The sequence below is a fragment of the Puma concolor genome, chromosome A1 (assembly GCF_028749965.1).
Source record: "Puma concolor isolate L17-30 chromosome A1, mPumCon1.1.hap2, whole genome shotgun sequence".
Classification (NCBI taxonomy): domain Eukaryota; kingdom Metazoa; phylum Chordata; class Mammalia; order Carnivora; family Felidae; genus Puma; species Puma concolor.
In genome coordinates this window covers 107,434,574-107,449,646 of record NC_141667.1, presented here as the reverse complement: position 1 = coordinate 107,449,646, position 15,073 = coordinate 107,434,574, and the positions used below count along the sequence as shown (strand labels likewise).

Genomic DNA, 15,073 nt, shown 5'->3' with positions numbered 1-15,073 from the left:
TTTTAAGTGCAAGGGTAATTGTAAAATCATAGTGTAAAGTTTGTGTGGTGTTTCTGCTTTCCATAATGTTTGGAACTTGCCTCTGCAGGTAAAATTCCAGAGGAATCCAAAGCTCTCTCTTTATTGGCTCCTGCTCCAACCATGACAAGTCTCATGCCTGGTGCAGGCTTGCTTCCCATTCCGACCCCAAATCCCTTGACTACAGTAAGTATTACACACCGTTTTTTGAAACGGATTTATGTTTACTTGTGTAATTAGCTGAATAAAGAGCTTAGAAAATTATTTCTGTTTAAAATTTTTTTTTAAATGAAAAGGATTCAGAATGTCTACTTAAACAACCCCCCCCCCCCCCCCCCCCCCGTTATCACTGACAGTTTAAACTGACTTTCGGAATTACTTCTGAAGTAATTGGCATTCATTTAAATTTGAGAACTAAAATAGATTATTCATTAGAAAATCAGTTATTGACACTTAGCATTTTAGATCACATGGGGAATTGGAAAATCTAGGTAACTGTATTCCCCATTTCATGAAGACTAAATCTATTAAAGTAAAATAAAATGACCCATAGCTTTGTAACAGGAAAAAAACCTCTGAGAAATATTTGTCTGATATTGAGAAAATGTAACAAGATAAAAACATGGCAGAAATATTTTTTTCATTAACTGTGTACAATTAAATAGGAATTTATTACTGTTTTTGTAATTTCTAGGGGGGGTTAAAAAAGATTTTGCTGCTACTGGGCTCTTGGCTTTTTGTTTTTGTTTTTGTTTTTGTTTTTGTTTTTGTTTTTAGAGTGAGAGAAAGAGAACATGTGCATGAGGGTGGGAGACAGTGCAGAGGGCGAGAGAGAGAAAATCTCCAGAAGGCTCCATGCTCAGCACAGGGCTTGATTCCACTACCCTGGGATTGTGACCTAAGCCTAAATCAAGGCTCAGTTCCTCAACCAACTGAACCACCCAGGTGCTCCTGGGCTCTTGGTTTTTATGTAAAAGATTCCAGTCATATTTAATTTAAAGAGGGGTCATTTTTCTTCAGAAATTAATGGAAGCCAAAATATAAAATTCACCTTAATTGCAAGTTGTATCTTAGCTTTGTGGTTTTAGATTATTAGGGGATGAACTAATACTAGCTTTATGATAGTAATTTTTTTTAAATACTTCTTTTCTTTCTTATTTTTAAAAATTTTGAGTAATCACTTCACCCAGCCTGGGGCTTGAACTCACAACCCAGAGATCAAGAGTTGCATGCTCCACCAACTGAACTACAAACCGCCCCCCCCCCCCCACCTCTTTTTAAAGTAAGCTCTGCCCCTGTTGTGCTTGAACTCATGACGTGGAGATCAAGGGTAGCAGGCTCTACTGACTGTATCAGCTAGGTGTCCTGGGATGGTAGTTTGTTTAATCAGGTTATAAAAGTGGTCTTTGAAACTTTGAAATGCACAATTTTAGTTCTTGTTTGCATAAGATTGTTCTGCTGGAGACCTGCATTGTGATCCGTGGTGGGAAAATGCTTTTTTTAAAAAAAAATGTTTATTTATTTTTGAGACAGAGAGAGACAGAGCATGAACGGGGGAGGGTCAGAGAGAGGGAGACACAGAATCTGAAACAGGCTCCAGGCTCTGAGCTGTCAGCACAGAGCCCGACGCGGGGCTCAAACCCACACACTATGAGATCATGATCTGAGCCAGTCAGATGCTTAACTGTCTGAGCCACCCAGACGCCCGGGAAAATGCTTTTTTTTTTTTTTTTTTTTAATTTTTTTTTTTAAACAATTATTCATTTTTGAGAGACAGAGAGAAACAGAGCATGAGTGGGGAAGGGGCAGAGAGAGAAGGAGACACAGAATCCGAAGCAAGCTCCAGGTTCTGAGCTGTCAGCACAGAGCCCGATGCGGGGCTCTAACTCACGAACTGCGAGATCATGACCTGAGCTGAAGTCAGATGCTCAACCAACTGAGCCACCCAGGGGCCCCCTGGGAAAATGCTTTTTAATAGAACATCTGATCATTTGAGTTGGGCTTTTTAGAAATTTTCTAGAAAATTTTAATTTGGTTATTTTGTGGTATATTTTACCATATCAATTTCTGGATCATTACCTTTTTCTCAGACAATATTGTCTTCTTATCTTGAAAATTCTTAGGGTTTATTTAGCAATAGCCTAAAGTTTTTATTTAATTTGTTGCCTTGAGAGGAAATGGTTTTCTCTTATTTCAGCTGTAGATATCTATTACGTTGAAATTTAATTTATGAAGAACATACTGAGTTAGAAAACAGGGAAGTGGCCCATTATGACTTGGTGCTTGCTTACCTCGCTGACTTTTTTTTCTACCTGTTTTCCTGGCTTACTTTATATTGGCCATATTGGTTTTGTTGTTTCTTGGACATTACAAGCATATTTTTGCCTTAGGACTTTTGTACTTTTGTATTCATCTCTGCCTAGAATATTTCGTCTTCAGGGAGACCATAGTTTCTATGTCAGAAAGCAAAAGTGTTACATCAGGAACCTAGATCATCTTTACCCCATCAAAGACCAAAAGGGTAAATACTTCAGTTTCTTAGACCAGAGCTGGAAAGTAGACTAATAAAAAGAAGGGTAATTTTATTGTTACAGAGCATCCACATTCAACACAACTTTCTGCTGTGCTGGAAATGCCTGTGTCTGTACTATTGAGTGTGGTAGCCACTAGTAATATGGGGCTGTTGAGCACTTGAATCGTGGCTCTTGTGACTGAAGCTCTGAATTTTAATTAAAATTCAAACAGCTGTGTGTGATTAGTGACAACCCTATTAAATAGCATAGGTATATGCAGAATGGTGTAGTAAAAAGAGACAGAAAAAAGTTCCTAAAGAACTGAATGATCTTTAAATTTGAGAAACAAAGGGGTTGGATTAGATGCTTTGGAAAAGCCCATTCCAAGTATAGTGTCCCAGTGGAGAAAATTTGCAGATCAAACAGATTTACAACTGGAAAGGCCTGTTTAATGCTTTAAATCCATGCAAAACTAATAAATAATAAGACCCATATTTGTTATTTAACTTAATGGGATGTAGTAATTCTTTTGCACAGTAAAATTTAATGTTATGCTCAAACATCTTTGTACCTTATACAATAGAAGACAAGGGGTGAGGGGAAAAAAGGAGTGTCTCAGTACAGAAGCAAACATGGAGAAAAACTAGGCTCAGATGGTGGTAGTCTTGATTCACAGAGATCACTCACTCACTCTGAACTAAGATATTTTATACAACTTTATGATAACTTGAAATGGTAATGCTGAGCAACAAATCTAACATCTGCTAGCAAGATACCACAGATTATAGTATGTGCTATGAAGAACAAAACAGTGATGTCGTAGAGAGTAAATGAAGCTTTATATAAAGTCAGGGAAAGCCTCTTAGAGGGGATCGGTGACATGATGCCTGAAGGATTTGACTGGCAGAAGGAATGCCAAATGAAATGCATCAGGTGGGAAAAACTTGTGTTTTCAATGAATAAATAGAATGGCAGTCCATATAGCTAAAGCTTTGTAAATGGGGGTGGTGGAAGTATGTGTTGTGAGATTTTGGAGAGAGAGATAGGGTACTGATTATAGGGCTTTTTGGCCATGGAAAGGAGTGTGAATTTTATTCTAAAGGTAATTAGAAGCCATTGATTAGTTTTAAGCAGGGTAAGACATGACTTTGGCATGTTTTAAGAAGATGATACACAGGCCACTTGACAATTGTAAGTGATAATTGTTTCATCAACTTACATTTTCACCTTTAGGAAGTCTTGTTCTTTGGTATTTGCTTAATCTTAGTTTGTAATAATATACAGTCAGTGCTCAAAATTTTCTTAAATTGCATAAATGGAAAGTTGTAGTGTTTTTTTCCCCCTTGAAATGTCTTCGCATTTTTCTGCAGAATTTTCCATTTTCAAATTTTGAGATACTTTCTTTTCTAATTTAAGTTCACATTAAAAACATGTTCCTTGGGGCACCTGGGTGGCTCAGTTGATTAAGTGTACTGCTCTTCGTTTCGGCTCAGGTATGATTCTGCAGCTTCGTGTGTTCAGGCCCCATATTGGGCTCGGTGCTGGCAACATGGAGCCTGCTTGGGATTCTCTCTCTCTGCCCCTCCCCCATTCACGGTGTCTCTGTATCTCAAATAAATTTAAAAAAAGTTCCTTAATGCTTGAACTAAAAACTGAATTTAATTATGTTACGAAAGATCATCCAAAGGTTTTTTTCTGTTCCTTCCAGAGTATAAGTAAGTTTAATATTTTCGATTTCCTTTGTTAGGTAAACTTTGTACCTGTTTTAGTTTTAGTCTGTATATAGTGGTTCCCTGCCTTTACCACTTGGTAGCTCAATAGCTTTGGGAAAATCATTAACTTCTGTAAGTCCTTTTCTTTATGAAATTGGCATAATATTCATATCTATCTTCTAGGGTTAGCAAAAGTTAGGAGCCATGATTATTAAGAACTTAGTCACTGTTGCTGAATGCCCAGGATACACTTGATTCTCACTATTTGTGAATTCTGTGCTTGTGAATTCACCAACTAGCTAAAATATGTTTGAAACCTCAAAATCAGTACATGGCGGTACTTTCGGTCATTTCTTGACCCACAGAATGATGAATAATTTGAATTGCTTGATATGTTCATTTTCAGCTAAGTTCAAACAGCAGTACCCTGCCTTCTTGTCTTACCTGTAATGCTGTAATATTTTTTGTGTATTTTTTTTGCTGATTTTGCTTTTTAAGCTAGTACCCAAGTATTGAAGTGCTGTCTCATGTTCCTGAGGGGCTGGAAGACTGATGGGCCTTACAGAGAAAACCCAGGGGTTAGATAAGGTTCATTTGAAGCACTGGTTGATAGTGCTTCTGGCTGTGAGTTCAATGTTAATGAATCAGCATTATATATTACATTAGGTGTCTTTAACTAGAAACACATAAAACAAGATAATGCAGTTATTGGTGATGAAACTGTGACCAGAAGCTTTCAGGAACCTAGCCCTGTATTTTCCCTAGGAGTGATAACATATTCAATAATCCAGTTCATGGCAACTTCATAGTACGTAACTACTGTGAAAATGAGAATTGATTGTTCATTTTTAGTTTCAAGTTTGAAAGTATTTAAAATACCCAGATAAGAATTATGTTGTATTTCTGGGGTGTTTCGGTGGCTCAGTCAGTTAAGTGTCTGGCTTTGGCTCAGGTCATGATCTTGTGGTTAATGAGTTCGAGCCCCACGTCAGGCTCTGTACCCACAGCTCAGAGCCTAGAGCCTGCTTTGGAGTGTGTGTCTCCCTCTCTCTCTCTCTCTCCCCTTCCCTGATTGCAATCTCTCTCTCTCTCTCAAAAATAAATAAACATTAAAGACATTTTTATGTCTTAAAAAAAAAGAATTAGGTTACATTTCTAATTGTACATAGAACTTCTGTGACCTCACTTTCAATAATTTAGACACACACCTGGACTCCCTAGTCACTTTCCATTCTTGTTGAGTTGATTGTTGCTTTTTAAGATTAAAGAGTGGTAATGTTTGATGCTAATAGAAAATATGTGATTTTTTTGTTTGTTTGTTTTTTTGTAGTTGGGTGTTTCCCTTAGCAGTTTGGGAGCTATACCAGCAGCAGCACTAGACCCCAACATTGCAACACTTGGAGAGATACCACAGCCACCGCTTATGGGAAATGTGGATCCTTCCAAAATTGATGAAATTAGGAGAACAGTCTACGTTGGCAATTTGAATTCCCAGGTAACTAATTTAAGAAAAAAGTGAGTGGTAGGACCTCTTAATCTTTTCCCATTCTTAAAAGTCCTGTCGATTGATAAAATAATATTTACCTAATTTTTAAAAAAGAGTATACTTTATTAAAGCGTGACTTTGTTTCTTCAGACAACGACAGCTGATCAACTTCTTGAATTTTTTAAACAAGTTGGAGAAGTGAAGTTTGTGCGGATGGCAGGTGATGAGACTCAGCCAACTCGGTTTGCTTTTGTGGAATTTGCAGACCAAAATTCTGTACCAAGGGCCCTTGCTTTTAATGGAGTTATGTTTGGAGACAGGCCACTGAAGTAAGAAACCCTAAACAAAGAAATTTTAATGATTTTGGAAAAACTTAAAGTATTGCTGATATAATTAAGGCCTTTTTTTTTTTCTTTTTAATAGTAATTGGCAATTTGTGGAAAGGAAGACTTTGTGTTAAGTATAAATGAAATACATGGGTTACTTACCATTTTAGTCTTTAAAGTTATATTTCACAATGTCTTATTTTCTATTTTATAAGATCTGATTTGATGTTAACATTATATGCTTTGTGTAATGATTGTAGGTCTTTTTCTATAAGCTATAAGATTGGTTTTGCTTTATAACTAGACTTACAGATGATTTAACATAGAGTTGAACTTAGAGTAATACAGTAATGAGAATTTTGGTAAGTCCAAGATCCCAGGAAGAAAATAGTATTAAATATTTAGAAATGCTTTAAATCATACATTTTGAATTTTAACATTTTCTGATATTCTTGTTTGCAAAATGAAAAATTGGTGTAGACTTTACATGTTCAAGACCAGAAATTCTATTTCATGCAGATTATTGAGGCAGCAGTTTTATCTGAACTTCGTAGGTAATTGCATTAGTTATACAGCTTGATCACGATTCAGGTATGAAAGGATAAAAATCTCTTTCTAGTGAATGCTTGTCTTCTCAATGTGAAAGGGGTAAAGCGAGACTCACCAAATTCATTTATGTGCATCAGAGAAACCACTGTAACCTGCTAGGGAAGAGTTTTATCAGGTGCTTCACACGTTCAAAGTTATAGCTGACTCACCTATGGTTCACAGTTGATTAAAATTGTGCACATAATACACAGCTTCCCCTTCAACCTCCTGGGGTGCAGAGCTATCAACAAAATCTTGTAAGACGAGAAATGATTCATTTTAATATTGGTGTAAGCATTTTAATTTATTATAATTCTAAGTTGTGTGGAAAAGCACTTGTCCTGGTATATTGAAGTTGTTAAAGAAATCAACTAGGGTTCAGTTTTTCCTTCTTTTTTTCCTTGCTTTTGACTTTGTTAGCAAGAGGTAAGGATGGGTGATAACGAGAAGAATTATGGTTTTGATGTTGGTTTTGGTTATTCTGTATTTAGCTGTATTGTTCTTAGTGTGCTTTCAAGCTGTCCTCACATATGTAAATCTTTGTATCATGTAAACATTTGTTTTATGTTTTGTAAAATATGGTGTGTATTTGTGATATGCTAATATTTTTAATTTAGAATTAATCACTCCAACAATGCAATAGTAAAACCCCCTGAGATGACACCTCAGGCTGCAGCTAAGGAGTTAGAAGAAGTAATGAAGCGAGTGCGAGAGGCTCAGTCATTTATCTCAGCAGCCATTGAACCAGGTAAGGCAATAGTGTTGTTACATAGGTCACACTTTAAGATCAGAGAATCGTAGAACTGGAAGGAATTTTAGAAATTATCTTGGTTAGTCCCTTCATTTTACAAGAAGACTGAAACTCGAGAAAGAGTAAGTGACTTACTAGTGTCTAAGGTCAAAGAACTGCTTAGCCCAAATATGTTTTCCCTTGATACTGAATTTTAAGGCACATTAGCTTGAGTTAATCAGTTCTTTATATTTTCATAGCACAGTTAGTGCTCAAAACTGATTTGCTTAAAGCAAGGTATAAATGTTATTATGAAGCTAAAAACAAGAACAAATATACTTAAAATGTTCTAATTGAGAAGATTCACTTTCCTTCAAAGTTTTAATTTTAAAAATAGGAAAGAGAACCCATGATTCAGAAAAAATACAGGGACTGTGTTAGCAAGATAAAAAGGAACACCTACTGAGACTTTATGTTGCTTTTACTAAAAGTTAAAAATCTAAGCAAAAATGTGTAGGTGGTTTACAGTTGAGCACATTTTCTAAATTAGCACTCAGAATTTAAGCTTCACTCTAGCAAAATAAATGGAGAGAAGATTTACAGTCACTGTCCTAGGAATTACAGACATGTTATAATCGTACGTTATGGCAGCAACAAAATACTACGAACAGCTGTTTATAATCATCTGGTTTATATGTACTGCTGCAGGGTGGCTGCACTCAACGAGTTTATGCAATGACTTTCTTGGATGTTTCTGAAGGATAATTGCACAGGAGGAGGATGTACAGAGAGTAGGCCCCTTGCACTATATGTGGTACATTCCACTTGTGCCTGATTATTAACTGGGATCTTTAATTGTTCTGAGCTTACACTGCAAAGTGGTTTTTTCCTCCCAGAGTCTGGAAAGAGCAATGAAAGAAAAGGCGGTCGATCTCGTTCCCACACTCGCTCAAAATCCAGGTCTAGTTCAAAATCCCATTCTAGACGAAAAAGATCACAGTCAAAACACAGGTGAGAATTTCTGCTATCATCTTCTAAAGTTTTGTTGTCTTGTATTTAAAATAGTTAAGATTTTCTGATTTTTCTTTAAATATCAGAATTTAGAAACTTCAGCGGAGTTCAGGAATTATGGTTACCATTAAATGTTGCTTTAATTATAATACTGTAGTTAAGAATGAAATTTTATCTAATCACTGTATAATTTTTATGATCTCAACTAATTTTCAGTTTTAGAAGTTGGTTTTCTTTTGTAAGGTGCTCTAATCTTGAATTTTCTACGACTAAACCAGCCTTCATACAGAATCGGCAGAAACTTTTCATTCTTTTTATTGAGAAAAGGGAACTCCACCCAACCCCCTGTCTTCTCAAGGCTTGGGGTATAGAACTTCAGATCTTGGTTTCCAGTAGTTACCTATCTCTAGTCCCATGCGTCAAATGGGGTGCTTCACATCTTTGGTAACATTGATGGTAAGAGCCTTCTGCACCCACTTTGGGAGCTGAAACACAGGAGTAACTTGGCAGCTGTAGCTCCAGCTGTTATGCTTCAACTCTGTTTCTTTTCTATTTATCTTTTTGTTTTTGTTGTTTCTTTATTTTGAGAGAGAGAATGCGTGCATGTGAGTAGGGAGGCATAGAGAGAAAGAAGAATCCCAAGCAGGCCCTGCGATGTCAGTGGGTATCGCAAAGAGTGGTTTGATCCCACAACCGTGAGATCATGACCTGAGCCAAAATCAAGGGTTGGATGTTTAACTGACTGAGCCACCCAGCTGTCCGTATTTATCTTATTTTTGAGTACAATTCTATCCTTTTAATTTTCTTTATTAAAAAAAATTCTGTTTCTTTGTATTTAGTCCAGAGTGGACCTCAGAATGTAAACTTGTGATAGCACCTTGATTGGAAGTGTCCTAAAGAATCGTGGCTAAAGTGATAACTTCTATTGTCTTCTTTAAGATACGGAGGGAGGTGATACTGAAATGTGAAATTGTATATAATGGATCCTAATTACGTGTTATATGTGCGCGCATGCTGCAGTCTAAAGAGAAGGGGTAAAGGAAGGTGTGTGTGTGTCTGTGCTGGGTGTGTGGTGGTATTAGAGGAGGAGGAGGGCTCGAGGGGAGGGAAAAAAGGAAACCAGTATGTGGTATGTTGAACCTCATTAGCAAGCTCAGTTTAGTCTGTTTTTCTACAATACCAAGGAAATTAAAGCAATGAAATGCAAAAAAAAATAACGATGTTCTTTGTTTGACTCTAGTGAACTATTCTTCTAGCTATTTACTCGTATATACTTTTCTGTTATTAGTTTGTAAAATCTTGTTGGGGATATGGTTTTACTGTTTCCCTTCAAGGCCTTCCAGCAAGGCAAGTTCAGATCCAAGTGAAGGAAGTTGTGTCACGTACAAGAAACAAGGCAGTGCCACAGGAGCCAGAGTTGGAGAAGGAAAGTGGTACAGAAACAGTGGTACTAGGTTGTGGATATTTCTGCAGGTTGACAGGCTGTGATGAAGGTAAAGGAGTTACAGGAAATACAGAATTGAGCTGAAGAGTAATTACTTTTTTTCTGAAGAAAAAAAGAGACCCGAGACCTGAATCTCATTTTGGGTTGATGACAAGAGGTGTGCTCCAAGTCTGATACCTTCATGGTTTTCTAAGGTTGGAAAAAAGCAAAACTTGATTAACATTTGTTTCTTTGATGAGGTCTGTGAATTCAGATTTATCTGTTGGAGTATATTATTTAATTCTGTTTTAAGGTGCTTGGTCTTATTTTAGGTTAGGTATATTTGGATATTTTCCCTTTCCAAGGGTTAGTGGGAGAAGGATTATTCAGTCTAAAATGAAATTTATGAAATATTTAAAGTAATTTGTTAATTGTTCTTAATTCGTGAGAATGCTTTCCTGTAGGTCTGACTACATAGCAATCGAAATTGCTTGGGTTTTTTTTTTTGTATTTTTTTAAATGTTTGTTTATTTTTGAGAGAGAGAGAGTGGGGGAGGGGCAGAGAGAGAGGGAGACACAGAATTTGAAGCAGACTCCAGGCTCTGAGCTGTCAGCACAGAGCCCAATGTGGGGCTTGAACTCAGGAGCTGTGAGATCGTGACCTGAGCCAAAGTCGGATGCTTAACCTACTCAGCCACCCTGAATTACTGGGTAATTTCAGGTGTTCCAGAAATTGCTTGTTCTTGACATATACATGCACATATATATATATATATATATATATATATATATATATGTGTGTGTATATATATATATATATATACCTACCACTCACATAGATTTATTTTATAAATTTGTACTATTTTTATATATGTAGAACCACATGTGACCTTTACTGAGCTCATAGAGAAATACAAAAGAAGATAGGTTTTTTTTAAGGGGACAAAAAAAATCCCTTACTCAGAAACATTTGACTTATGGATCTTGATATGGAGGAACCTACTCCTGTTACCACTTCCCTGGTAGGGGAGGAGGGGGATGGTAGGCATTTCTTGTCTTCCCCTCCCCTGCTAGTTGGATTTGATACCAACCTCAGCTCTGGCTCTCCCCCACTAAACTTAATAGCAGGAGTGTGAGTTTAGAATCCTTTGCTTTTGAAGGCCTACCCTCTTCCACTTTCTCAGCATCCTCAGATGCTTCTAGAGCCCTCCTTCTAGGCCCAACACCCCTGCGCCCCCATCCTTTCCCTGTTCCTTCCCCTTTTATAATAGGAGGTAGGAAGGAGTTTCTTGTCACTTTGACCTTCATGAGTAACCTTGACAGACCAGCATGGGAACTCTTAAGACATTTTATAGTATTTTAATGGGAAACAGCGGACTTAGAGTTGAACTTTGATGAGACATAATGGTAAGTTGCCCTGTATTTGCAGTTTAATTTATAAATGCAGTTTTGTATTTTATGCTAAAATAAGATCTCCTAATGATCACTGAAGTCTTTATCTGTGGTTGGATTAGATTTGCTTTTGACTTGAAGCTTTTAGCGATCCTAATCAAAACACTTCTTGTAGGTGACTAGTGGGTGAGATAGGGAGTTGAAAGTATTTAATGTCAAAATTAAAATACTACAGTAATTACTCTTGGGACTTTCAAACTCTGAGGACCATAGGGTAAGATATGAAGCCACGTGAACAGCGTTTTTTAAATTAATTTTTACTTACTAAGGCTACACTTAATTTTTTAAAAGGTGTTTCTTTGTTTAAGGTTGGAAAGCAGTGTTGGAGGAAAACAGAATTACTATGTATATTTTCAGTAAGATTAACTAGAACAGAAATGTTTAGACTTTCAATTAAGTACATAGAAGCAAAGGCCTTATGAAATATTACCATTATGTGGATTCCTATAAATGGATTAAAAAAGTTTTCAGTTTTGCCTTAATATCTAGTACTTGACTATTAGTAATAAAGGTGTCTACAAACTGTGACTTACCTTCTTGTATCAAAAATGTGGTATGAAGATGAACGTATAATTTTAAAGCAATATAATGAGCGATTCAGTTGAGGATTAGCTATTAGAAAACAAATTTTAACTAACTGAAAAATGTGTTTAAAAAACAAGATTTGATTAATGGAAAATTGGAGATTTTTCTGGTTTTTTAGCATACCACAAACATTTAACTGTATGTATTTTATAGATCTTTGTTTTTAATTCCTGAAAACATGACTATCAAGATGAATTTTAATTGTATAAAGCATACTTGTGGAAGTTTATATGATCTCCTTGGAATATATAAAGATAGAAAGTTTTCAGTTATGTTAATTATTAATAGTGATGTTATTGAGCATTAAGGATCTTAAGCATTTACTCTGTGCCAGACTGCTAGGCAGTTTTCCGTGTATCATCTGACTCAGTCCTCATGACAGCCATAGGTGATGTAGGTATGATTTTGACTCCCAACTTTATAGATGAAGAAACTAGGCTTAGAGAGGGTAATGACTAGCTGGAGTTCTCAGAGCCAGCTAGTGTGTGGCACAGCTGTGTCAGAGCCGGATTGTTTCACTCCAAAGCTGGTGAGTCTTATCACTTTGTTATTTAAGTCGTGTGCATTCAGTTTTGTTATATTTTAATACATAGTTGCTAAGATATGACATTATGAGAAAAGTCACGTCACATAAGTAAGATTTCAGTGGGAAGAAGGGGCCTAGAGAATTTCAGAATTGGAGTAAGAGTTATTATTTTTCCTGCAAGAATTCCAGTAATAAAGGTTTCTTTTAATAGCTGTGTTTATGTAGTTATAAAATCAAGGTCTTGCGAATCCAACATTTAATTATATGTAGCTTTAACTCATGAGTGATGTTTACTTTCCTGTCACATTAGCAGCATAATTAGTACTGTGCATCCTTAATACATTCTTAGTATATGTTATGACAAACCTTTCACAGCCATTTAGAGAAACCATTCAGGCATACAACCACTGTTTCTTGTCGGACTTTAACCACAAGCTGTCCTGTTCCATGTAAGTCAAGAGTTTAATTTATGCTATAAAAACTTGTTCTGTGAGAGCAGTCCTATAATAATTGGTATATAATAATTAACAAAGGAAAGCCAAAAGCCACACTTGGATGTACCAGCTTCAGTCTGACATAGAAGAGAACTTAATTTCTTTCTCTTTGTGTTCTGGATAATGAACTATTTGGTAAAGTTGCCAATAAATAATTTATTTCAAATAATCTAAAGCATTTCATAATAGAGAATTTTAAAATACCGATAAATACTGTTGGGGTCAGTTTAAAATTTTTCTTACCTGAAAGACATCTTTAATTTTTAAAAACAAATTCTAAGAGTAAGTTTTGACGTTCCAACAACTTGTTTTTCTTTAGGAGTAGATCCCATAATAGATCACGTTCAAGACAAAAAGACAGACGTAGATCTAAGAGCCCACATAAAAAGCGCTCTAAATCAAGGGAGAGACGGAAGTCACGGAGTCGTTCACGTTCACGGTGAGTTTTGGGGAAGTTAGTGTTAATTTTTTTATGGCTTCATTTGTTAAAAAATTACTGTGGTTTAGGTTTTTAATGGGAGACATGCAACATTTCTGATTGTTTTAGTAGTGATTAATATTGATTGCCATTGATTTGAGTCTAATGATCAGAATGACTCTTGAGGTTTCTAAAATACTTAATTGAGCCTGGTAATTGTTTCATTTAGCAGCTTCATGTGCACCTGGGTTATATAGAAATTATTATGTAATGTATTCTAAACTAGTATAAATTGTTTTGTGTTGATAATTGTTGAGGACAGAGAGGGAGGTCCTTTTTGGGGAGTAGAATAATTTTAGTTGTGAATTTATTTATTTATTTTTGTTTTTAAAGGGACAAGAGAAAAGACACCCGAGAAAAGATCAAGGAAAAGGAAAGAGTGAAAGAAAAAGATAGAGAAAAGGAAAGGGAAAAAGAGAGAGACAGGGAGAAGGAACGTGAAAAAGAAAAGGAACGGGGTAAAAACAAAGATAAAGACCGGGAAAAGGACCGGGATAAAGACAAGGAAAAAGACAGAGAGAGAGAGCGGGAAAAAGAGCATGAAAAGGAGCGAGACAAGGAAAAGGAAAAGGAGCAGGACAAAGAAAAGGAACGGGACAAGGACAGATCCAAAGAGATAGATGAGAAAAGAAAGAAGGATAAAAAATCCAGAACACCACCCAGAAGTTACAATGCATCAAGAAGATCTCGTAGTTCCAGCAGGTTTGATAATGCTTAAAATTTTTACTGGTGACAAATGAAAACGTAAATTATTCCATGCAAGAGAAAACAGTCCAATAATATGAGAACATTTCCTTCTAATTGCAGAGTAAACATTTCTCTCTTAGAGCATTTGCCACAGTGTTGAATCTGTGAGGAGGAAGATATGATAATTGGGCAAAATGATCTGAAAAGTTTTAACTGTTGTTTGTAATCCACTGTTTTAACCCTGGTGGTGGCAGTGGCTGCTATTGCTTATTTTCTTGGAGGATGAGGTAGCAAGGGCGAGTTTTTCTTTTCTTTCTCTTTCTTTCTTTCTTTCTTTCTTTCTTTCTTTCTTTCTTTCTTTCTTTCAAATAGGGAAGAATCGATCTCAGACTTCTATATTTTTTTGGAATGATATGGTAAATTTAATATGCAAAATGATTACTAAAATTGCAATTTTAGTCCTTTTTGTCTTTTTAATTTTTACTGCTCTCTTTTCTTGAGTGAGTGCATGATGTTTAAATTTTGGTTTTCGTTTATCTGTCAATTTTAAGGTTTTGCTTTTTTCTTAGAGATTGTTCCCTCTATTAATAAGTACACTGCCACCAGGTGGCAGCAGGTTGCCATAGTAACAGCTGCAAAAAGGACCTTCCTTGATTCAAGATTATCTAAACCTGTATCCATTACTCCAGAGGATACCATAACTGATAAACGGAGGTTCCTAACTTGTGTTAAGCTAGATATTAAAAATACATGTGTTAGCCAGTGTTATGTATACTTTAAATGTGGTTTTGCATAGAAAATAATTGGAGATGAATGTGTATTTCCTGTTTTTATTAACTTTAGGCTGTTCTTAATACCAGTCTTTGGTTAGGTAATACAAGATAATTGCAGGCATTTATTGAATGCCTTACCATATACCAGATTTTGTCTCAGCACAGTTTGTCATGACCTACCTTATTTAATCTTCACAGTAAGTCTGTGAAAAGACTGTTACTATCATGGTTTCAAAATATGAAGAAATTGAAGCTTAGGGGAAATTCTCCA

At 36.0% G+C, this 15,073-nt stretch overlaps 1 protein-coding gene across 6 annotated transcripts in view; it reads left to right on the top strand.

Annotated features, from left to right (window-relative positions):
- SREK1 (splicing regulatory glutamic acid and lysine rich protein 1) overlaps positions 1-15,073 on the top strand; it is a 49,335-nt gene that overhangs the window by 14,827 nt on the left and 19,435 nt on the right. For 4 of the 6 annotated variants that reach the window (XM_025924238.2, XM_025924237.2, XM_086699839.1 and 1 more), the window contains exons 3-9: positions 89-204; positions 5,574-5,738; positions 5,880-6,058; positions 7,261-7,391; positions 8,270-8,384; positions 13,184-13,303; positions 13,676-14,044. In XM_025924238.2, coding sequence (XP_025780023.1) covers positions 89-204; positions 5,574-5,738; positions 5,880-6,058; positions 7,261-7,391; positions 8,270-8,384; positions 13,184-13,303; positions 13,676-14,044 — 1,195 coding nt within the window. The remainder of the gene's footprint in view (positions 1-88; positions 205-5,573; positions 5,739-5,879; positions 6,059-7,260; positions 7,392-8,269; positions 8,385-13,183; positions 13,304-13,675; positions 14,045-15,073) is intronic. The other 2 variants (XM_086699841.1, XM_086699840.1) reach the window with 1 other exon arrangement.